We start from the raw sequence: 17,076 nt of genomic DNA, 5'->3' as shown, positions 1-17,076 counted from the left end.
GGAGGGGCAGGGGAGGACAGCTGGGCCAGGCACACTGAAGGCTGAGAGGTCAGGGTTCTGTGTCCACTTCAAGGGCACTGGGGAGTCTGGAAGGTTTTGAGCAAGGAAGTGACTCGATGCCGGCTGATGCATGGAGGGAAGGTGGGTGGGTAAGAGCTAGAACAGAGACCAGTTAGGGAACCACTGCAATGGTCTCTGTGACACAAGGCAGCTTTGGACAAGCATGTGGGTGGCAGAGATGGAAACAATCGGGCAGATCTGAGCACACTTCAGAGGAAGGATGGAGGACATGGAGGCGTAAGGTAGCGAGAAGGGTGAGCGAGACTTCCAGCTGAGGCAGCCGGGTGGATTGGGGAGTTACTCCTAAGAAGGGAAAGAACGGAGGAAGAGGACATTTCAGGAAGTGTGGAAGTTGGAGAAAGGAAGGCGGTTGTGAGTTACAAGTCATTTCCTGTGAAATCTAGGCAGTCTCAATGAGCAGGAACTCCCCAGAGAAGGCCGAGTTAGAGAGAGAAACAGGAGTTTTCAGCACACTGAGAGATTACAGAGCAAAGAATATGTGATTCAAAAGTCTGAAGGAAAAGAAGGAACTGCTCAAGGAGACTAAAGATCAATAGCCAGAGAGGTGAACATTGAATCCAGAGGGCAAAGTGTCATCGGCTGTCAAGAGAAAGAATGTCCGGAGAGGGGAGGTGAGGTGCGCTGAATGTCACTGAGGTGACAGGGCACAGGACTAAGAGGGTCAGGGGAGAGCGGGGTGGATGCCAGACTGGGGTGAGCTGAAGAACAATGGTACGTACAGGGCTCCTTGGAGAATCCTGGCCTAGAGGGCTGGGGGCCAAAGGAGGGTTGGCGTATCTCTCTCCCTCCACCTGTCTCCACACCCATCTCTTTCTGTCTCAAGATGGAACATACTAGCACTTGGAGGAACGCTGATGAAGAAAATCCAGCAACTAGTAGAGACTAAAGATACAGGAGAGGGGATAACTGCAGGGCTATGGTTCCTGAGAAAGCGGAAGGTGGGCTCCTGCGCCCATGTGGAGGGGCTGGTGTTTGAGGAGGGGTACTTCTTCCCACAGTGAAAGCCAATGGAGAAGACAGAAAAAGCTTTGGAGAGCTGATGACAGGCAGGCAGAAGCAGCGGCCACAGCCCCGGACTGGGCGAGCATAAGCATGAAACGCACTGAGCACAGCGCTTGGACTTGCTAAGTGTCCCACCAAAGCCAGGCTGGACATTACTACAAACGTGCTCCCCCCTCGGCCTTCTCCAGCGCATGGCCTCACCGGAAGCACCCACTTGCCTGGAGATGAAAATGTTTCACATGTGAAATGCAAAGAGAAGGGAGGAGGTAATACTCAGCTCTGACACCCCCAACAGAATTGTGTAGCTGTTGCCTCGTAAGCACGACTGTTTCTTTTTGAAGGCACTAGCTCATACTTACAAACGAACAAAACGAACACCCGTGACTAGGGACATTCCCACGATGTTAGAGACCTCTGTGCTTATCTGGATAACCTCTATTCTGAATTTCCTGTTTTACCTTTTCCTTACAGTTCTATTATATAACAAAAATCGACATGTATCCTTAAACAATGTCAGCTCGGTATCGCGTATTTTTGCATTTCATTCACTTTCCCCTGCTGTGTATTAATAATATTCCATTGCAGGGCTGTACCACTCTTTACTTATTCTTTTTACTGCTGATGCAGAGTGGGTTGTTTCTGCTTGTTTACTATTTTCAAATATTCCTGAACGTGTTTCCTGGGGCCCATGTTTAAATTTAGGGTATGTAATTAGGAGTGGAACAGATCTCTCAAAACGTATGTGCTTCTTTAGCTTTAGTATCTGATGCCAGATTGGTTTTCAAAAGGGTTTCACCAATTTACACTCCTATCTTGACTTTTGAATTTTGGCTAACCTGGTAGACATGAATAAGTTGCACTTACATTATTTTAACTTGCGTTTCCCTAATTATGAGGTTGAGCATCTTTTCATTACTTATTGACCATTCAGACTTTCTCTTCTGAGAATGCCATTCATGGCTTTTGCCCATTGTCCTATTGGGACGTTTGTCTTTTTCTTATTAATAGGTAAAAGTTTTTTATATTTCTGAATACCAATTCTTTGTTAACTGTGTTGTGTCGCAACTGTCTCTTCCTGGTTTGTGATTTGTGGCCAAGGGTACCCAACATATGTATGATCTGCTCACAGTATCTCTCTAGGGGACACCATTCACACCAGGGGTATTTGAATCTTCATTATGAAAAAGATTCAGATAGGTTGCAATCTTTATAATGACTGGTTTCCAACAGATAATGTAAAATGTCTTGAGAAAGGAAGGGCCTTTTACTGGTTCACACAAAGGTAAAACTGCGCTAGCAGTGCCCTGGGCTTAACTGTTCACTTTCTTTAGGGTGTCTTCCCATGGCCGGGGGCAGGGTGGGGGGAGCTTTTTCTTCTAAATTTTAACGTAGTTAAAATGTACAATTTCTTCCTTTATAGTTTCCTGTTTAAGAAATTCTAACCAACCCAAAGTTACCATATCCATATTTTCTTCTAAAGGATTTAAGGTTTTGCCTTAAGTCTTTACCTGTAATTTGTGTTTGCATACGGTTCAAGGTAGGGATCTAATTTCATTTAATTCCATACGGATAACCACTTGTCAGAGAACCACTTATTGAAAAGCCCACCCTTTCCTCACTGATCTGTAATGCTATCTTTGCAATATACATATGCACAGGTCAGTTATGATTTCTGTATCGTGTTCCACTGGTGTATTTATCTATCCCTCTGCCAATTACGGCAGCTTTGAAAATCTGGTGGGGCAAATCCTCCATCTTGCTCTTATTTCATATTATTTTCACCATTATCAACCTCATATAAATTCTGGAATGAGTTTTTCAAGTTTCATGAAAAATCTTGTTGGAATTTTGATTGGAACTACAATGACTCACTCTATAATTAATTGGGGAAAACTGGTATCTTTAATAATAGTGGGAATTTCTATCCCTGAATACCATATCTCTCCCCATTTAAATCTTTATTATCCTTCAATAGAAATATTATTCTTTTCTCCAGAAAGTTTCTATGCATTGTTATATTTATAACTAAGTATCCTTTATTCTTTTGTTGCTATCTCCAGTGGTATCCTTTCCCAGTTTGCTGTTGATAGAGGTATGTAATGACTTTTGTATACTGACTTTGTTTCTAAGAACCTTGTTAAATAATTGAGGCTCACTTGAAAATGACCATTTTCTTCCTTCTATTATAATGCTTATACTTCCTTTTTCTTGTCTTCCATGCTAGCTAAGACTTCTGGTACAATGTTAAATAAAATTAGCATTAGTAGACATTTTTGCCTTGTTCCTCATTCTAAAGGGAACACTTTCAACATCACTGAATATGATCACTGATGGTTTTGATAAATACCTTTACCCAGGTTAGAGAAGTTCCCCTCTATACCTAGTTTGCTGGTAGTTTTTATCATGAGTGGATGTTGAATTTTATCAAATTCTTTTCTACAACTATTGAGATAATTTTTCTTTAATTTGCTAATGACATACATATGCATTAATAATTTTTTTCTACTATTAAACCAAGCAACATTCTTGGGATATAGAGCTTGATGGATTCAATTTACCAATACCTTTTAAAGAATTTCTGCATATCTCTTCATAAATAAGATTGACTTTAATATTCCTTTCTTATACTGTTCTTGTCAGGTTTTGGCATGAATGTTACACTGGCCTCATAAAATAAGAAATGTTCTCTCTTCTATTTTTGAAGGGGTTTGGAAAAGATTAGAACTATCTAGTTCATGAATGATTGATAGAACTCTCCCATAAAAATGTCTAGAACTTGTGGAAATATTTCTGTAATAGTTATAGGGCTATTCATGTTTTCTACTTCTTTTTTAATCAGCTTTGGTGCATTATAGTACTCTAGAAATTTATCGATTCTGAAAAGGTTTTAAAATTTATTGGCATACAACTGATTATAATATTTCCCTGTTACCTTTTTAATCTTGTGCTGCAGCAGCAAAGTAACCCCCGTTTTCATTCCTTTTTTTCCCTTAATTAGGAAGATAGTTTGTCTATTGTATTAGCCTTTTCAAAGAACTAACTTTTGGGCTATTTCTCTCTTGGGTCTTTGTTTTCTTTTTCATTTATTTTTATTTTTATATATTATTGCTATGAATTATGTTAATTATTTCCTCCTTCCTATTTTGTTTGAGCTTATACTGTGTACTTTTTAAAGCTGGATGCTAAGCTCATAAATTTTCAGGTTTTCATTTCCCCTTGAATACAAGCACCTTTCATTTCTCCTCTAAAATAAGCACCTATGTTATTTCTTAGAAGATTTTCCTCCCTGGGGATACCTGGTTTAAGCAACCAGCATCTCTACAAAGAGAAGTAGGGCCTAAGCCAACTCCTGACGTCTTCAGCCTTCGATACCATGACCCTTCTCAGGGAGGGAAGCAAGGAGAGAGGGACAGAATTGAAAAGATGTAGCATTTTCCTAGAAAGTGTTGAGGATCACATCACTGAAGGGATTGTCTAAATGATTGGACTATATATGCCTTAAATTGGGTCGACCATTTAGGTTTACCCCCGTCCCCGCACTAGTCAGCTGGCTGGGCTTGTGAAACACACAAACTTAGATATAGCAATAAATACATCTAATTGCAGTGTGAGTTACATTTGATGGCTTTGCTATAATAATTATGAATAACCATTACGATTATAGTACTTTCAATCAAGGACAACAAACAGTTATTTACTAGTTTCTTCTAAAGGTATTTCCTGAGCATATCTCCTGGGATTCCTTTCACCTTATTAACAGCAACAAAACCTGAAGAAAGGACAGAGGCAAAATGTTTCAAAAACTGCCTCCAGAGGAAACTCACTGTCCAAGCATTTATTCAGTAACATTTTTGAGAGCCCAACTACTTTTTAGTTCCAGTAGCTATGTCGGGTGCTGGAAAATGGCCAAAGAGACAGGACACAGAGGTTGCCTTCACACATTTACAGACTCACGGGGAACAGAGACAAGGTCATAGACAGCTCTAGGGCACGATGACAAATGCGTCACAAGTAGTGTGAAGTGCAACGGGAGCACATAGTACTGGGGACCTGGCCTGTCATCGGGGCTCAAGGAAGACCTTTCCTGAAGAAGTGACACCAAGCAGAAGTGAGGCAGGTGAAGTGGGAGGAGGAAGGAGTGTTTCAGGAAGCGATCCGCCTGTGCAAAGGCTGGAGGTCGGTGAGGACGCTCCATGAACAGGGCCTGGCAGAAATTCAGAATGGCTGTGTGTCCAGTGATAGGTGGTAAGTAGTGAGAAAAGTCTAGAAAGGCAAACAGTTACTGAATCATGTGGGTCGCATAAACGACAGGAGGGAAGGTGTGCGAGAAACAAGAAAACTCTGAGGGGCGTAAGTGGTACCCTGGCCCGGTGAAGGATTCCCGTGCCATTGTAACACACTCCATGTTCTTGCAGGAACGCTCAAGTCCTATGTGAATTTCTTGCTGTCTAAAAACTTCATTTTGTTTTGTTTTTTTCCTTTGGGGGGATCTCAAATACGGAAGTAATCTAAACAAATTCTGAGGCAAAGAACTGGTTTTCACTAATACACATTTTTCCAAGGGGAACTCAGGCACCTTGGGATGGACTCAAACAATATATCCGATAAATAAAATCACATTCAGCAAACACCAATGAGGGTACAAGAACAAGCCTCTGAGGAGAGGAGGCTTTTTAGAAAAACCAGCTGAAGGCATCTTGCCCCAAGAACCAAGACATGCTGCCGTCTGCCTCAGTCAGCAGAAAAGCGACCTGCATGGGAGGTCCACATGCAGTCACCCTCTGCTATGAAATTTCATGCTTCAGCACCAAGCAGGAGTTAGTCCCTTCTAGTAAACTCAGCTTACTAGTAAGCATACATTATTTAATATAAATATAGTAAATTAGCAGGGCTTTGGTAAATATTAATCAATGGTACTATAAAAATATTTCTTTTCAAATACTTCTTAAAAATGGGCAAATAAGATGATTAGATATTTGAGGCATTTCAAATTTAATATACCTAGAACCAAAACCATTACCCTATCCAGAATGTGAGATAATCTATCAGATAACTTAGATTCTTAAACACACACCTCAATGTAATAAAAAATAATGACAAAGGTGAGAGGGAGTGGAGACAGCATTCTATATTAAAAGAGAAGTACATATAATAAAAGAGAAATATAAATTAAATATATGTGTGTGCATATAACCCCAAACGCAGTGCATGAATCTGACGGGACCCCAGGTGGAGATAGGGCAGCTGTAAGAGACAATTTGGAGATAACTGGGGAAGTCTGATTTTGGACTGAATGTTAGATATCATGGAATTAGTGTTACTTTTCCCAGTTGTGACACTCGGGGTGATTGTAGAAATGTTGGGGAAGGCTCTTAATCTTAGAGACACACACATGTTTAAGGGTACAGTGCCACACTATCTGCAACTTACTTTCTAATGTTTAACAAGAGGGTGGGGAGCAAATGTGGCAACATGTTAACAAGTGGTGAGTGTGGGTAAAGAGTGTACAGGTGTTTATTATACTAACCTTTCTCCTTTTATGTAGACTGGAAAATTTTCAAAAAGAAAGAAAAACAAGAAAACAACAAAAAAGCACACTGAACTATTTCAGCTAGAGAAACGCTAAGCCAGTGGGCCTCCCAAAAGCTGCTGAACAGGTACAAGAAAGATCAGATCAAACGTGGGTAGGTGTAAGATGACATCTTGACTCAGAGAATGAGGGTTCGGAGATGTACTTCTGAGGTAAAGGCAATTCCCGTCCTTCCCAGCCCCGGGATGCTGCTATGCTCTGTGCCCTGCAGAGCGAAGCCGGGGGCCTTCCTGAGGCGGGGAACGGTCCACACAGAGAGGAGCACCGCTGCATGGTCACCAGCAGTCACTGCTGCTTTGGCTTCTCACACCGTTTCCTCACTGTCTGGAATCTCCTCTCTTGCCTCCCACTGCCACCTCCCTGACCTCATTCGTTCCCTCACCCTCTGCCATCACCGCACGCTGAAGAATTTGCCAAATGGTAGCCCAGCCCTGTTACTCTGGAGCTCTGGGCCCAGGATTGCAGCCTCCACAGCACTGTGTCCCATGAGGCACCCCACTTGGCCCGCCGCCTCATGTCACTCCTATATATCTGCCATTTCACTTCCCCAAATCCTGCCCCTTCCCCGCTCTCTGTGAATTGGGTAGTGGTAAGAATATAAAATTCCTATGGTCACAGCAATATGGGTGCTTTAGAGGGCTTTAAAGAAGTCTTGTTCCCTCTCCTCAGTATGGGACTGCTTCCAGCAGTCCAACAGGGGAAGCTACGATCTGAGAGTGAATAGCTCCACACCAATAACAATTTCTGAGTTTCTAAAATCCACTGAGCGTCTACACAAAGGGCTGAGCAGGAGCTGGAGTGTCACCCACCTCATCCGCCTGTCCTCTTTGTGGCTGTTACTCTATTAACAGGCAGCCAGGGAGCACGTCTCAGATGACAGCCCACCCGCCATCTTGCCTGGTCCTTCTCTGGAAGGATCTACTATAAAACTTTTCCTTATATTGAGTTCCAACTTATTCCTTGGGGCTTCTGCCTTGATCAAGTGAAATTCCTCTTCTCCCCACAGCTGCACGTGAACACACCAGGTTGCCCCACTCCATGCCTTCCACACAGGAGGCATCATGGCGGCAGCAGCCAGACCAGCTCAGGGAACCAGTGAACTTGAGGAAGTTCATGGGCTCTTAAAGGCTGCGGCGTGAACAAGCTCGGTCCACCCAGTGGAAACGGCGTATTGGAAGGCAAAACTCTGCACGACGTCGGGTCGGTGCAGTGGGGAAGGCTCCATCGGGGTAAGCACCTCTGTCAATGGCATTTATTCAATGAGAACAGAAAGAAGGCGCGATGAACTGTGAAGGGTGACTCAGGATACAAAATAAACATAAATGCTTACCTCCCCTTGGAAGCTCTTCAGCAGCGGCGCTACCTGCTTGCGCAAATCCTGGAGCAAGAGGGATGGTCAGGAAACAGCCATTTGAGAAGAAAAGAGAAGGGAAACATTCGTTAAGGACTCCTAAAAACAGCTCTGGATTCAGTGATGATGTCATTACAGAAAGCAGTCCTGGTGGCTCTCCTGGCCTGTTCCCTCATCCACAAAACAGAATGCCAACTGGCGCCCCACGGTTTCCATGAACTTAAATGTCACTAGATTTATTTCTACTAAATCCTGGTTATACGCACCTGATTTTGAATGTGCTGTGGACTAAAGTTTTTGCTGACGTCAGTCTGAAATAATTTACTTAGAATAAAATGGAATATTACCAACCATGCAGGTTTGACTTATTCGTAGCTGGAATGGATTTGGGCCACCGTCCTGCATTTCAGCTGCTACTGTTGAGTGCTGTTTATGGGAGACACAGCCCTGTTCTGAATCCATGTTTGACAAATGAGTAGTCACTGGGAATTTTATCCCAAGCCACCAGTACCCATTATTTCCTTGGGGAAGTCAATACTTTTGTTCCTCCTTTGGATCATTTCCTATATTTTTATACTGAATCAATGAGAAAAAATCATAAAACTCTTTTAGAGGACATGTGGCAGGCATAATAACGGCCCCAAAGACGTCCACTTCCTGACCCCTGGAACCTATAACTGTATTGGGTTATACGGTAAAAGAGAGTTCGCAGGTGTGATTCAATTATTAGGGATCTTGAGTTGGGAAGATTATCCAAAATTATCCAAGTGGGCCAGGTCCTTCTAAGAGAGAGGCAGGAGGGTGAGGGTCAGAGAGGCTATGAGATGGAAGCCGGGGTCAGAATGATGTAGGCGCAGAAGCCACGGCATGCAGGGGGCCCCGGGAAGCTGGGAAAGGCAAGGGATCGAGGCTGCCTTGGAGTTTCTATGAGGAACAGCTCTGCCAGCACCTTCCTGCAGCCCCAGTAAAACTCATTTTGGACTCTGACCTACAGCACTGTCAGATGATAAATTTCTGTTGTTTTAAGCCACCAAGTCCATGCCAGTCTGTTGCAGCAGCAACAGAAAACAAACATACTCTCTCATTTAGCCCAGGGTACTTTTCCAAAAGATAGAAGCTACAATACACACCGAAAGCGGAAGTGAGCGGAAAGAGGATGAAGAGGGAGCAGAATCACGGAAGAGAGATGCCGTTGGATCCCAGCAGCGCCAGTGGTAAATCCTGTGTCTTACTCACAAGGCACAAGCCACGCTTCTTTGCCAGGAACTTGGCAACCACAGGAAATGAGGTGGGTTTCTAAACACGAGCGAGTTCAGTGAGTACTGGGTGGGGAAGGTGAAGGCAGAAAGAGCCCTGGGGACTGTGGTGGGTGGGCTGGTCCCCCTTCCTGCCCCTGGGGAGGACAAACAGGAAGGATGATCGCACTGGGCAAACTGCAAACATAAGATGATAGATGGCATTTGTTTGTTGTCTGTTTTCCAAAAAGGCAGACTTTGACGAAGGTGATTCACTAACAAGGTGTGGCTGTATTCCCTAATGTTCTCACTAAGCATGGGGTGCTAAGGTGTGTACCCCAGTGGGGAAAGAAGAGCTAACACACTCCATGATGCCGGCACCCACACAGCGTCCACAGCATGAAAGCCCGGCTTGCACAGACATCCAGCGAAACCTTCTTCTCCAAAAACCACAAACGCGTATTAATCTGATTTTTAGTAAGATGTGAACAGTTCAAGGACGATAATCTCAATGCAATGCTTGTCTTCCAACTGTCAGTGGGAACCGTGGCTCCTTCCAGGCTTGGGATTTGGGGACAGCCCTTCACTTTTCATGGAGCAACCCGCCACACCAACAGGTAGTCTGGGAGCTGTGCGGGTGCGCTGCGGGCCTGCCTTGCCCTGTCTGACAGCTGGTAGCACCTGATAGCTCTGGAGAGGGGGCCCTAAAGGCTTCCAGCGTGCCTGGATTGGATGCCACAGAACTAGAAGCAGCCAGGCCCCAATGTCAGGGGCTAAGCTTCCCATCTCTTCTCACTCTACAAAGGCGGCTATGTTCAGGCAGGAATGCATCCTCTTCCCTCCAGACTGGGGGCTGCTTGAGGGCAGGAATGGGTGTTAGTCCCGTCCCTCCCCGCCACCCCCCCATCTCCAGCATCCAAGGCAGGACTGGGTGACATTTTGCTGAGGAAACCTCGGCACAAGAGGCCTCAAAACTCCAGAATGTTGGACTACGGAAGCTGACCACATCTCACGCCAGGTCTGACGCACCTTCTCCTAGAGGGGCCAGTCCTAACCCATAACGGCCATTCCCCACTGCGCAGCAGGGAGGGCTGCAGGTGTGACTTGGGCACAAGGTGTCCCCTGCAGCCCGTGGTCAGCAGAATGACTGACCTGAGCCATCAATAGGGAGTTACTGCTGAGGGCGAATGTGATCTTGGGCTGTATTTATAGGAGCGTTAATCTCTGTCTCCTCCGTGCCTAGAATGGGCCTGGCACACAGGGGAATGGGTGGAATGGGTGCATTAGTGAGTAAGTGAAAGAACAAACAATCTCTCCGAGTCTGTCAGTGAGTAAGCAAGTGAGAGACGGCCTGCCTGGGTATGAGCCGCCAAGGCCGGCCCCACGTCCCAGGCCAGGGTTGCTGCCCAGTAAACATGAAGTACCACCTACGTACCTTTAAGTTCTCTAGCTGCATTAAAAGAGCAAAACGAAAAAGATGAAATTTATGTTAATTTCATATAACCCAATGTAACCAAAATATTATCATTTCCCATGTAATGAATAGAAAAATTATTAATGAGAGAGTTTCCATGCTTGTTCTTATATTAGGTCTTTGAAATCTGGTGTGTGTTTTACACGCAGCACATCTCACTTGGGACTGGACACATGTCTAGTGTCCCCAACCACTCAGCCACACTTGGTGACGGCCACCAAATTGGCAGCTGGGGGCTAAGTGATGCCTTCACACGTCAGGGCTCCCCTGGGCGCCCCCTTTTCCGATGGGCAGAGGGAGAGCTGAAAGGACAAGAATCCAGAAAAGTAGGAGGTGAGCCGGGTGAACAGAAGGTTAAGAGGAGGCGGTTTCAAGAGGGAAAAGGCACATCTATCAGATGCTGCCGCAGACCTGAGGCGGAGAAAACCACTACGTGCAGCAGCCAGGTGGCATTCAGTGAGGGGCGGAGGGAGAAGTTCTGAGGATGAGGCTGTGTGAGTCTAAGGAGAGGGAAGGTAGACACGGTCAGGGTGCGTCTTGCAGAAGGGGGGCTCAGCACAGGTGAACAATACAGCAGTTGCCCTCATCCACGGGGGACATGTTCTAAGACCCCAGGTGGATGCCCGAAACTGACAGTACTGAACTTCCACTGTTTTTCCTATACCTACACACCTTCTCACTTAAAGGAAGCACTTTACGGCTCCTCTTTGGCATATGTGAATTGCCAGCATCCCTAGTCCTGCGCTGTGGGACCATCAGTAAGTAAACTAAGAGTTACTTGAACACAAGCACTGCGATACCCAGACAGTGGATCTGATAAGCCAGACGGCTACTAAGTGAGTAACGGGCAGGGGGCATATCCAGTGTGGAGACGCTGGGCACAGGGAGGATTCACGTCCTGGGCAGGATGGAGCAGGAAGGAGCAAGATTTTATCACACTACTCAGAAAAGCATGCAATTTAAAACTTATGAATTGTTTATTTTTTGGAACTTTCCATTTAATATTTTTGGACTGAGGTTGACTGTGGGTAACTGAGACCTCAGAGAGCAAAAGTGGATAAGGGGGGAGCACTGTGGTTACCATTTAGTGACTGTCTGTCATGCGCTGAGGGCTACAGCAGGAACTTCAGATATACTAAATTCATCTGCTTTTCACAAAAGCCAACAAGGGATCGATACCTACATCTGAGGCTCAGAAAAGGAAGGGCATTTGTCTAAGGTCACACAGCTGGAAGAGTTAGGATGTAAACTCAGATTTCTCGGGCCTGTGCCACAGCAAGATTTTGTAATGAATCCATCGCGTTTGCTAGATGTGGGTGCGAGGATGACATACAAGGGCTACGTGGACAGTGCGTGGGGAGTGAGGCAGCACACGTATCACTCGAAAGGCTTACAACGCGTCCAGACTCAGAGGGGAAATGGTGAAGCTGGACGGGGTCACAGAATGTGAAAGGTGCCGGGGCCAAGGCATCGGAGTCCACTGCGGAGAACAGAAGAAAAGGGGGAGCAGGAGTGGGGGACGCCTGTGAGCAGGAGTGGGGGACGCCTGTGAGCAGGAGGGGGGACGCCTGTGAGCAGGAGGGGGGACGCCTGAGAGACCAAGGCGCCCAGGAACTCAGCACACAAAGCAGCGCCTCTTATCTTACTAGGCTCATCCCCGATCTACCCCAAAACCCACCAACCGGCACAGGGTCAGCCTCCCCGAAACACCAGCTCTGAGAAGTATAGGAAACGACAAAAATACTTCCATATTCGCGTATAGCACCCCAGGAAGGCCGAAGAGCCGCGCCTGTCACAGCGGTCAGACATAAACTCTCCTCTGCCGTCCCTGCTATAACCAACCCAGTAGATTTTAAAAATCATTTCTATGGATACATTCACATCTCGTGACAGATCTGCTAAACTAACCTTTTAGATATTAAAGCTGGATGTGTGTGTCTGTACTCACACACATCTTTGAAGACAGTTGAAAAGGAAAAAAAACCACTAAATAGTCACACCCACACACATACTAACTGATACATATGTATTTCACGTCACCAGCTAAAAAGTTACCCATTCCAATTTTATTTTGGGCAGTTTGAGAAATTCCTCATCCAATTCTGCTACCTGCAAATATTACCTGGTTTTGTACTAAACTAAGGAGACAGAAGCAAGGATTCTCACATCTGAGCCCTGGGCCCACCCCCTCGTGGTTAGTGAGGACCTGACATGGCTCACTGTCCTTTTAGAACCAACAGCGCCCTTTGCTGCCTGGGCAGCACCGCAGCCAGCAGGCTCGGACACGGCGATCACCCCACGCCTTTCCCTGCAAATCTCAGACTGAAGAAAGGAGGGTCCAATCCATCAAAACCATTTTGCGTGAATGATAATTAGGGATTTAACACAAAGTTAAAGAAACAGCTTAGGGTTACACACTTAATTCAGTGACAGGTTTTTCAGCACTATTTTAAATGTGCTTCCATCCTATACCATTTATTGAGTAAAAAGCAACAAACATCTTAACACGTAGAAAGTGATGACCTTGAGATTATTAATATCGGAGGTCTGTTGGCAAAGACAGACTAGTACATTTCCACCTCCTCCTTCCCCTTGAGTCCACTGCAAATAATAAGCAATGTTTATAGAGAGATGCTTCTGTGTGAGAAGGATTTTCATTATCTTCCCAACCACTGATTCACAACTCACTTTTTAGATCAGAAAATTGAACAGCAAAATGTTATTGAGGAATTTTCTATGTAATGACAATTGCAGGAGAAAACCACCCTGATTTAAAAGCAAAGCAAACAAAAACACAAAACCACCATGCAGCGTTCAGCTGTACCTGTGAGATGCAAGCAGGAGACGTCCCTGGACCCCCCGGTGTGAATTTTGGCTTTGGCCCATTGAGGCCACTAGGGTGATCTCTGGAAGGCTCTGCTCCCACTGTGTGGCCTGGCACCCCAGCACCCTGAGGTGCGTCCCAATCCACACTCACACGTGGAGCCAGGGCCAGCATCACAGACTCTCGCACCATGGATTCAGGCTGGTGGCCACTGAGGTCCGCCTCTGTGTCCAGGAGGAATGGCGCAGGACATGGCTGTTTAGGTTTAGAAGGACAAGCAGATGCGGGGTAACAGCCTCGGCACTATGTGTAAACAAAAGGAGGCTATGGATTACAGATGCATCTTCAATGTCATAAGGATCTCTCTTTTCGAAATATTTTGTAACCAGATTGTTCAGGATGCTTCACTTTTGCTCCGCAGTAGCTCATGTGCATTTTTTGTGGAACGGCTGCAGTTCTTGGTGGTGCCTCACCCTCTGCGGTGGCAGCTTAGGAGTGGGGGCCCCGTCCTCTTCGGGACAACACGGCCTTCCCAGGAGCACTGGGGGCAGGGCCGGAGCAGTGCAGGGGCTGCAGAAGGCCACCTCTGAAAGGCTGGACTCAGTGACTCACAAGGCTGCCCCCCCGGCCCTGGTACCGGCACAGGAAAGGGACCCAGCCCTGTGGCATCGGCAGCAGCGGCTTCACCCCGTCCAGCGTCTCTTTCTGAACTGCCTCAGTCCAGGTGACTCTCAGCAATCTCCCTTACCCTGGGCTTAGTTCATATTTTCTTCCTTGTGTCTGGGTAATGAGAGAGTGGCGATGGGGTTTAACCTTTGATAGGGGCCAGGCAAAAACAAAAGACTGGCTTGCATTGAAAACCCCAGGAAATGTTTATGCATGAGGAGGTTACAAGTTACACACACACCCAGAGCTAAAAAAAATTATCTCCAAATGGACTTACTCACCCCTGGTTTTCCCCTTCATTACTCAGGCCTCACAGCAAGAAAATTCTAACTTGAAAATGTTTTAGGTATATATTCAAAGAACGCCATTATGTAATACAGCATATTTCATTAAATTTGATATTATCAAATGTAAGATGTGCTATATCTTATGCTACACTAAGAAAAAAATGCTACTTAGTAAGCTGTGATGTCATTGATTTTAATACTCTGATATTAAAGACAGTAAAATGTGTAAAACTGTATTATTATAATTGACAAAATATGGCATATCACAAAATGAACTCAAGTTAAAACAACAGGCCCCAAGTTGTTTTTATTTTTAAACTACAGTTGCCTGTGTTTTAGGTATTACAGCTACGATTTTGAAAAGAGTCCTTAACTTTTAGACATGTACTAAAACATACATGGATGAAATATGATCTTTGCTTCAAAATAATTTAATGTGGAGGGGTAATGGGTTAAGAATAAGGACGAACCAAGTGTGTGGATGGGTTGATGATTATTACAAATGGATGATGGGACACAGGGGTTCACTGTACTCCTCTCCTTTTCTTGTGTTTGAAATAGAAAATGTTTTACAGACACTGTATTTCACTCTGAGCACACAAAGCCTTCAGCTGACCGATCACACAGACCAGGCAAAGAAAGAATTACGAGATGGGGCTAAGGGACGATCTCTCTTACCTTACAACCTACCAGCTAGTTAACTGTCACCTTCATCAAGCTAACCGGGAAATCTCAGGGTCCTCTGGTCCAACCTCCTGCCAAGGCAGGAGACCTCACTGTGGCATCCTGGCCACTGTGGCATCCTGGCCACACGGCTTGCCCTCCCAAGGCCTGACACAGAGGGACAGTCACGGTGTTAGAAGCTGCCTAATATTGGATCAGGGATTTTCAGATGCCGTGCTACCAGCACTCCCACCAATTGCTGATACTCACAGGAAAGCTATCCTGAGGTGGGCACAAATAATGTTATTACTAGCAACAGTTCATTGGTGAATAATTCACTTCTGAAAGAAGAAATGAGAGAGGATTCAAGGTGATTCTGCACTCACTGACTTGCTGTATCTATAATGCATTTTCTTGAGTGGGAGATTAAAGAAGCAGTGACCTGTCCACACACGGGAACGTGAATGGCTGATCCTTCCTCTCCTGGGCCCAGGCCTATCCACTGACAAGCCTGGCGAGTGGAGCTCAGCTCTTCCTTCAGCCTGTCAAGTATTTGAGAACCCTACTCATCTACCTCTATGCACCTTCCTCTCCACCAGTGTCTGCTTTAGACCAAACGCCACTCTACCCATTCCTGCGACACACAGGCAACGCCCTCCTGCCCGGGGCCTTGCTCCTAGGGGCTGCTCCAGGTCTGGCGTCCCTCTCCTGCTTTAGACACAACGTCTGTTAGTTGTTCTACTCCCCGCCCCCCAGCATCTCTAATGCCACCTACTCCCAAGATACGCACTGAGCAAGGAGCCACCAGAAAGCCCTCGGTCATGCTGGAACGAAGTTCTAGAGAAGAAAGGATCGGGACTCTCATAAAGGTCACTGAAAAGGTCCACTGCCTCTACCCAGATATCTGAGCTGCCTCAAACTAAGAATCCTAAAGATCTTTAAAGATACAAAATACAAATACTCAGATTCTAGATTATACAGATGCTGGTTGTGGGCAATCTGAATGAACTAATTTCCTTTTAAATAAAAAAGTTTCCTAAAGAAAAATGCAAACAAGTTTAATTTCAGAAACAGAGCCCACCATTTCTAAATATATTAAAACATAATAAATACAACATTAGATTAGATATAAGTCCTGCAGTTTAACAAACCTACAATTTTTTCTAAGAAGAGCAAATTAGTGATATTTTTCAACCAAGATATTTAATCAAATGCACATGAGAAAATGATCTCTTTTCTACAACTTAAAGCCAAAATACTGAAGATAACTTGTTCAAAAGCATGTAGCTACTGATTCTTTATCCTGATGTCTTTAGGATTCTAAGATATCCTGATGATGCTTGAATCATCCTTATTAATAAAGAAAAACCTACACAGGGCACCAAATCTAAGGCTAGTCTTTTGACTATAATACAACAATTTGCTTTCTTATTGACAAGCCACCTCTTCTAAAAATAAGCCTGTGCCTATTTGTCAAGTGGATTTTCATAAGGGCCTGGTGGGACCAATGAGAAAATCACAATTATCTGTAAAAGGAAGATTGTTTTTGGCTCTTATTTCCCTGGATGTCATTTAAGGCAGCTAGAATTCTCCCTTACCATGTACACAAGTGCACAGACCAGTTATGGAGTTTTTCTAAAACAAGACAAGATACGATGCATAGACTGCAGAGCTCACTTAAAACACAGTTTAGTGAAAAGTGAAGTTTCTCTTTGTTCCAGGGCACTGAAGCCTTTGCTTCCCATCTCATCATCTGAAGATGAAGCATGCAGCTACCAAATGGATCACCACACTTTTGGGTACTTTTACAGATGAATACATACTCCTTCCAGTCTTTGTGAGAGAAAAGCGTAATTTTAAATGGCATTTAAACTGAAGTGTTAAATAAAAAATATCTTTCTAT

At 44.9% G+C, this 17,076-nt stretch overlaps 1 protein-coding gene across 10 annotated transcripts in view; it reads right to left on the bottom strand.

Annotated features, from left to right (window-relative positions):
- Positions 1-17,076, bottom strand: part of CUX1 (cut like homeobox 1) — a 346,923-nt gene that overhangs the window by 178,033 nt on the left and 151,814 nt on the right. For all 10 annotated transcript variants that reach the window (XM_074328379.1, XM_074328380.1, XM_074328374.1 and 7 more), the window contains exon 3: positions 8,004-8,051. In XM_074328379.1, coding sequence (XP_074184480.1) covers positions 8,004-8,051 — 48 coding nt within the window. The remainder of the gene's footprint in view (positions 1-8,003; positions 8,052-17,076) is intronic.

Source organism: Rhinolophus sinicus, linkage group LG03, assembly GCF_036562045.2.
Source record: "Rhinolophus sinicus isolate RSC01 linkage group LG03, ASM3656204v1, whole genome shotgun sequence".
Taxonomy (NCBI): Eukaryota; Metazoa; Chordata; class Mammalia; order Chiroptera; family Rhinolophidae; genus Rhinolophus; species Rhinolophus sinicus.
This window is presented reverse-complemented; position numbering and strand designations above follow the sequence as displayed.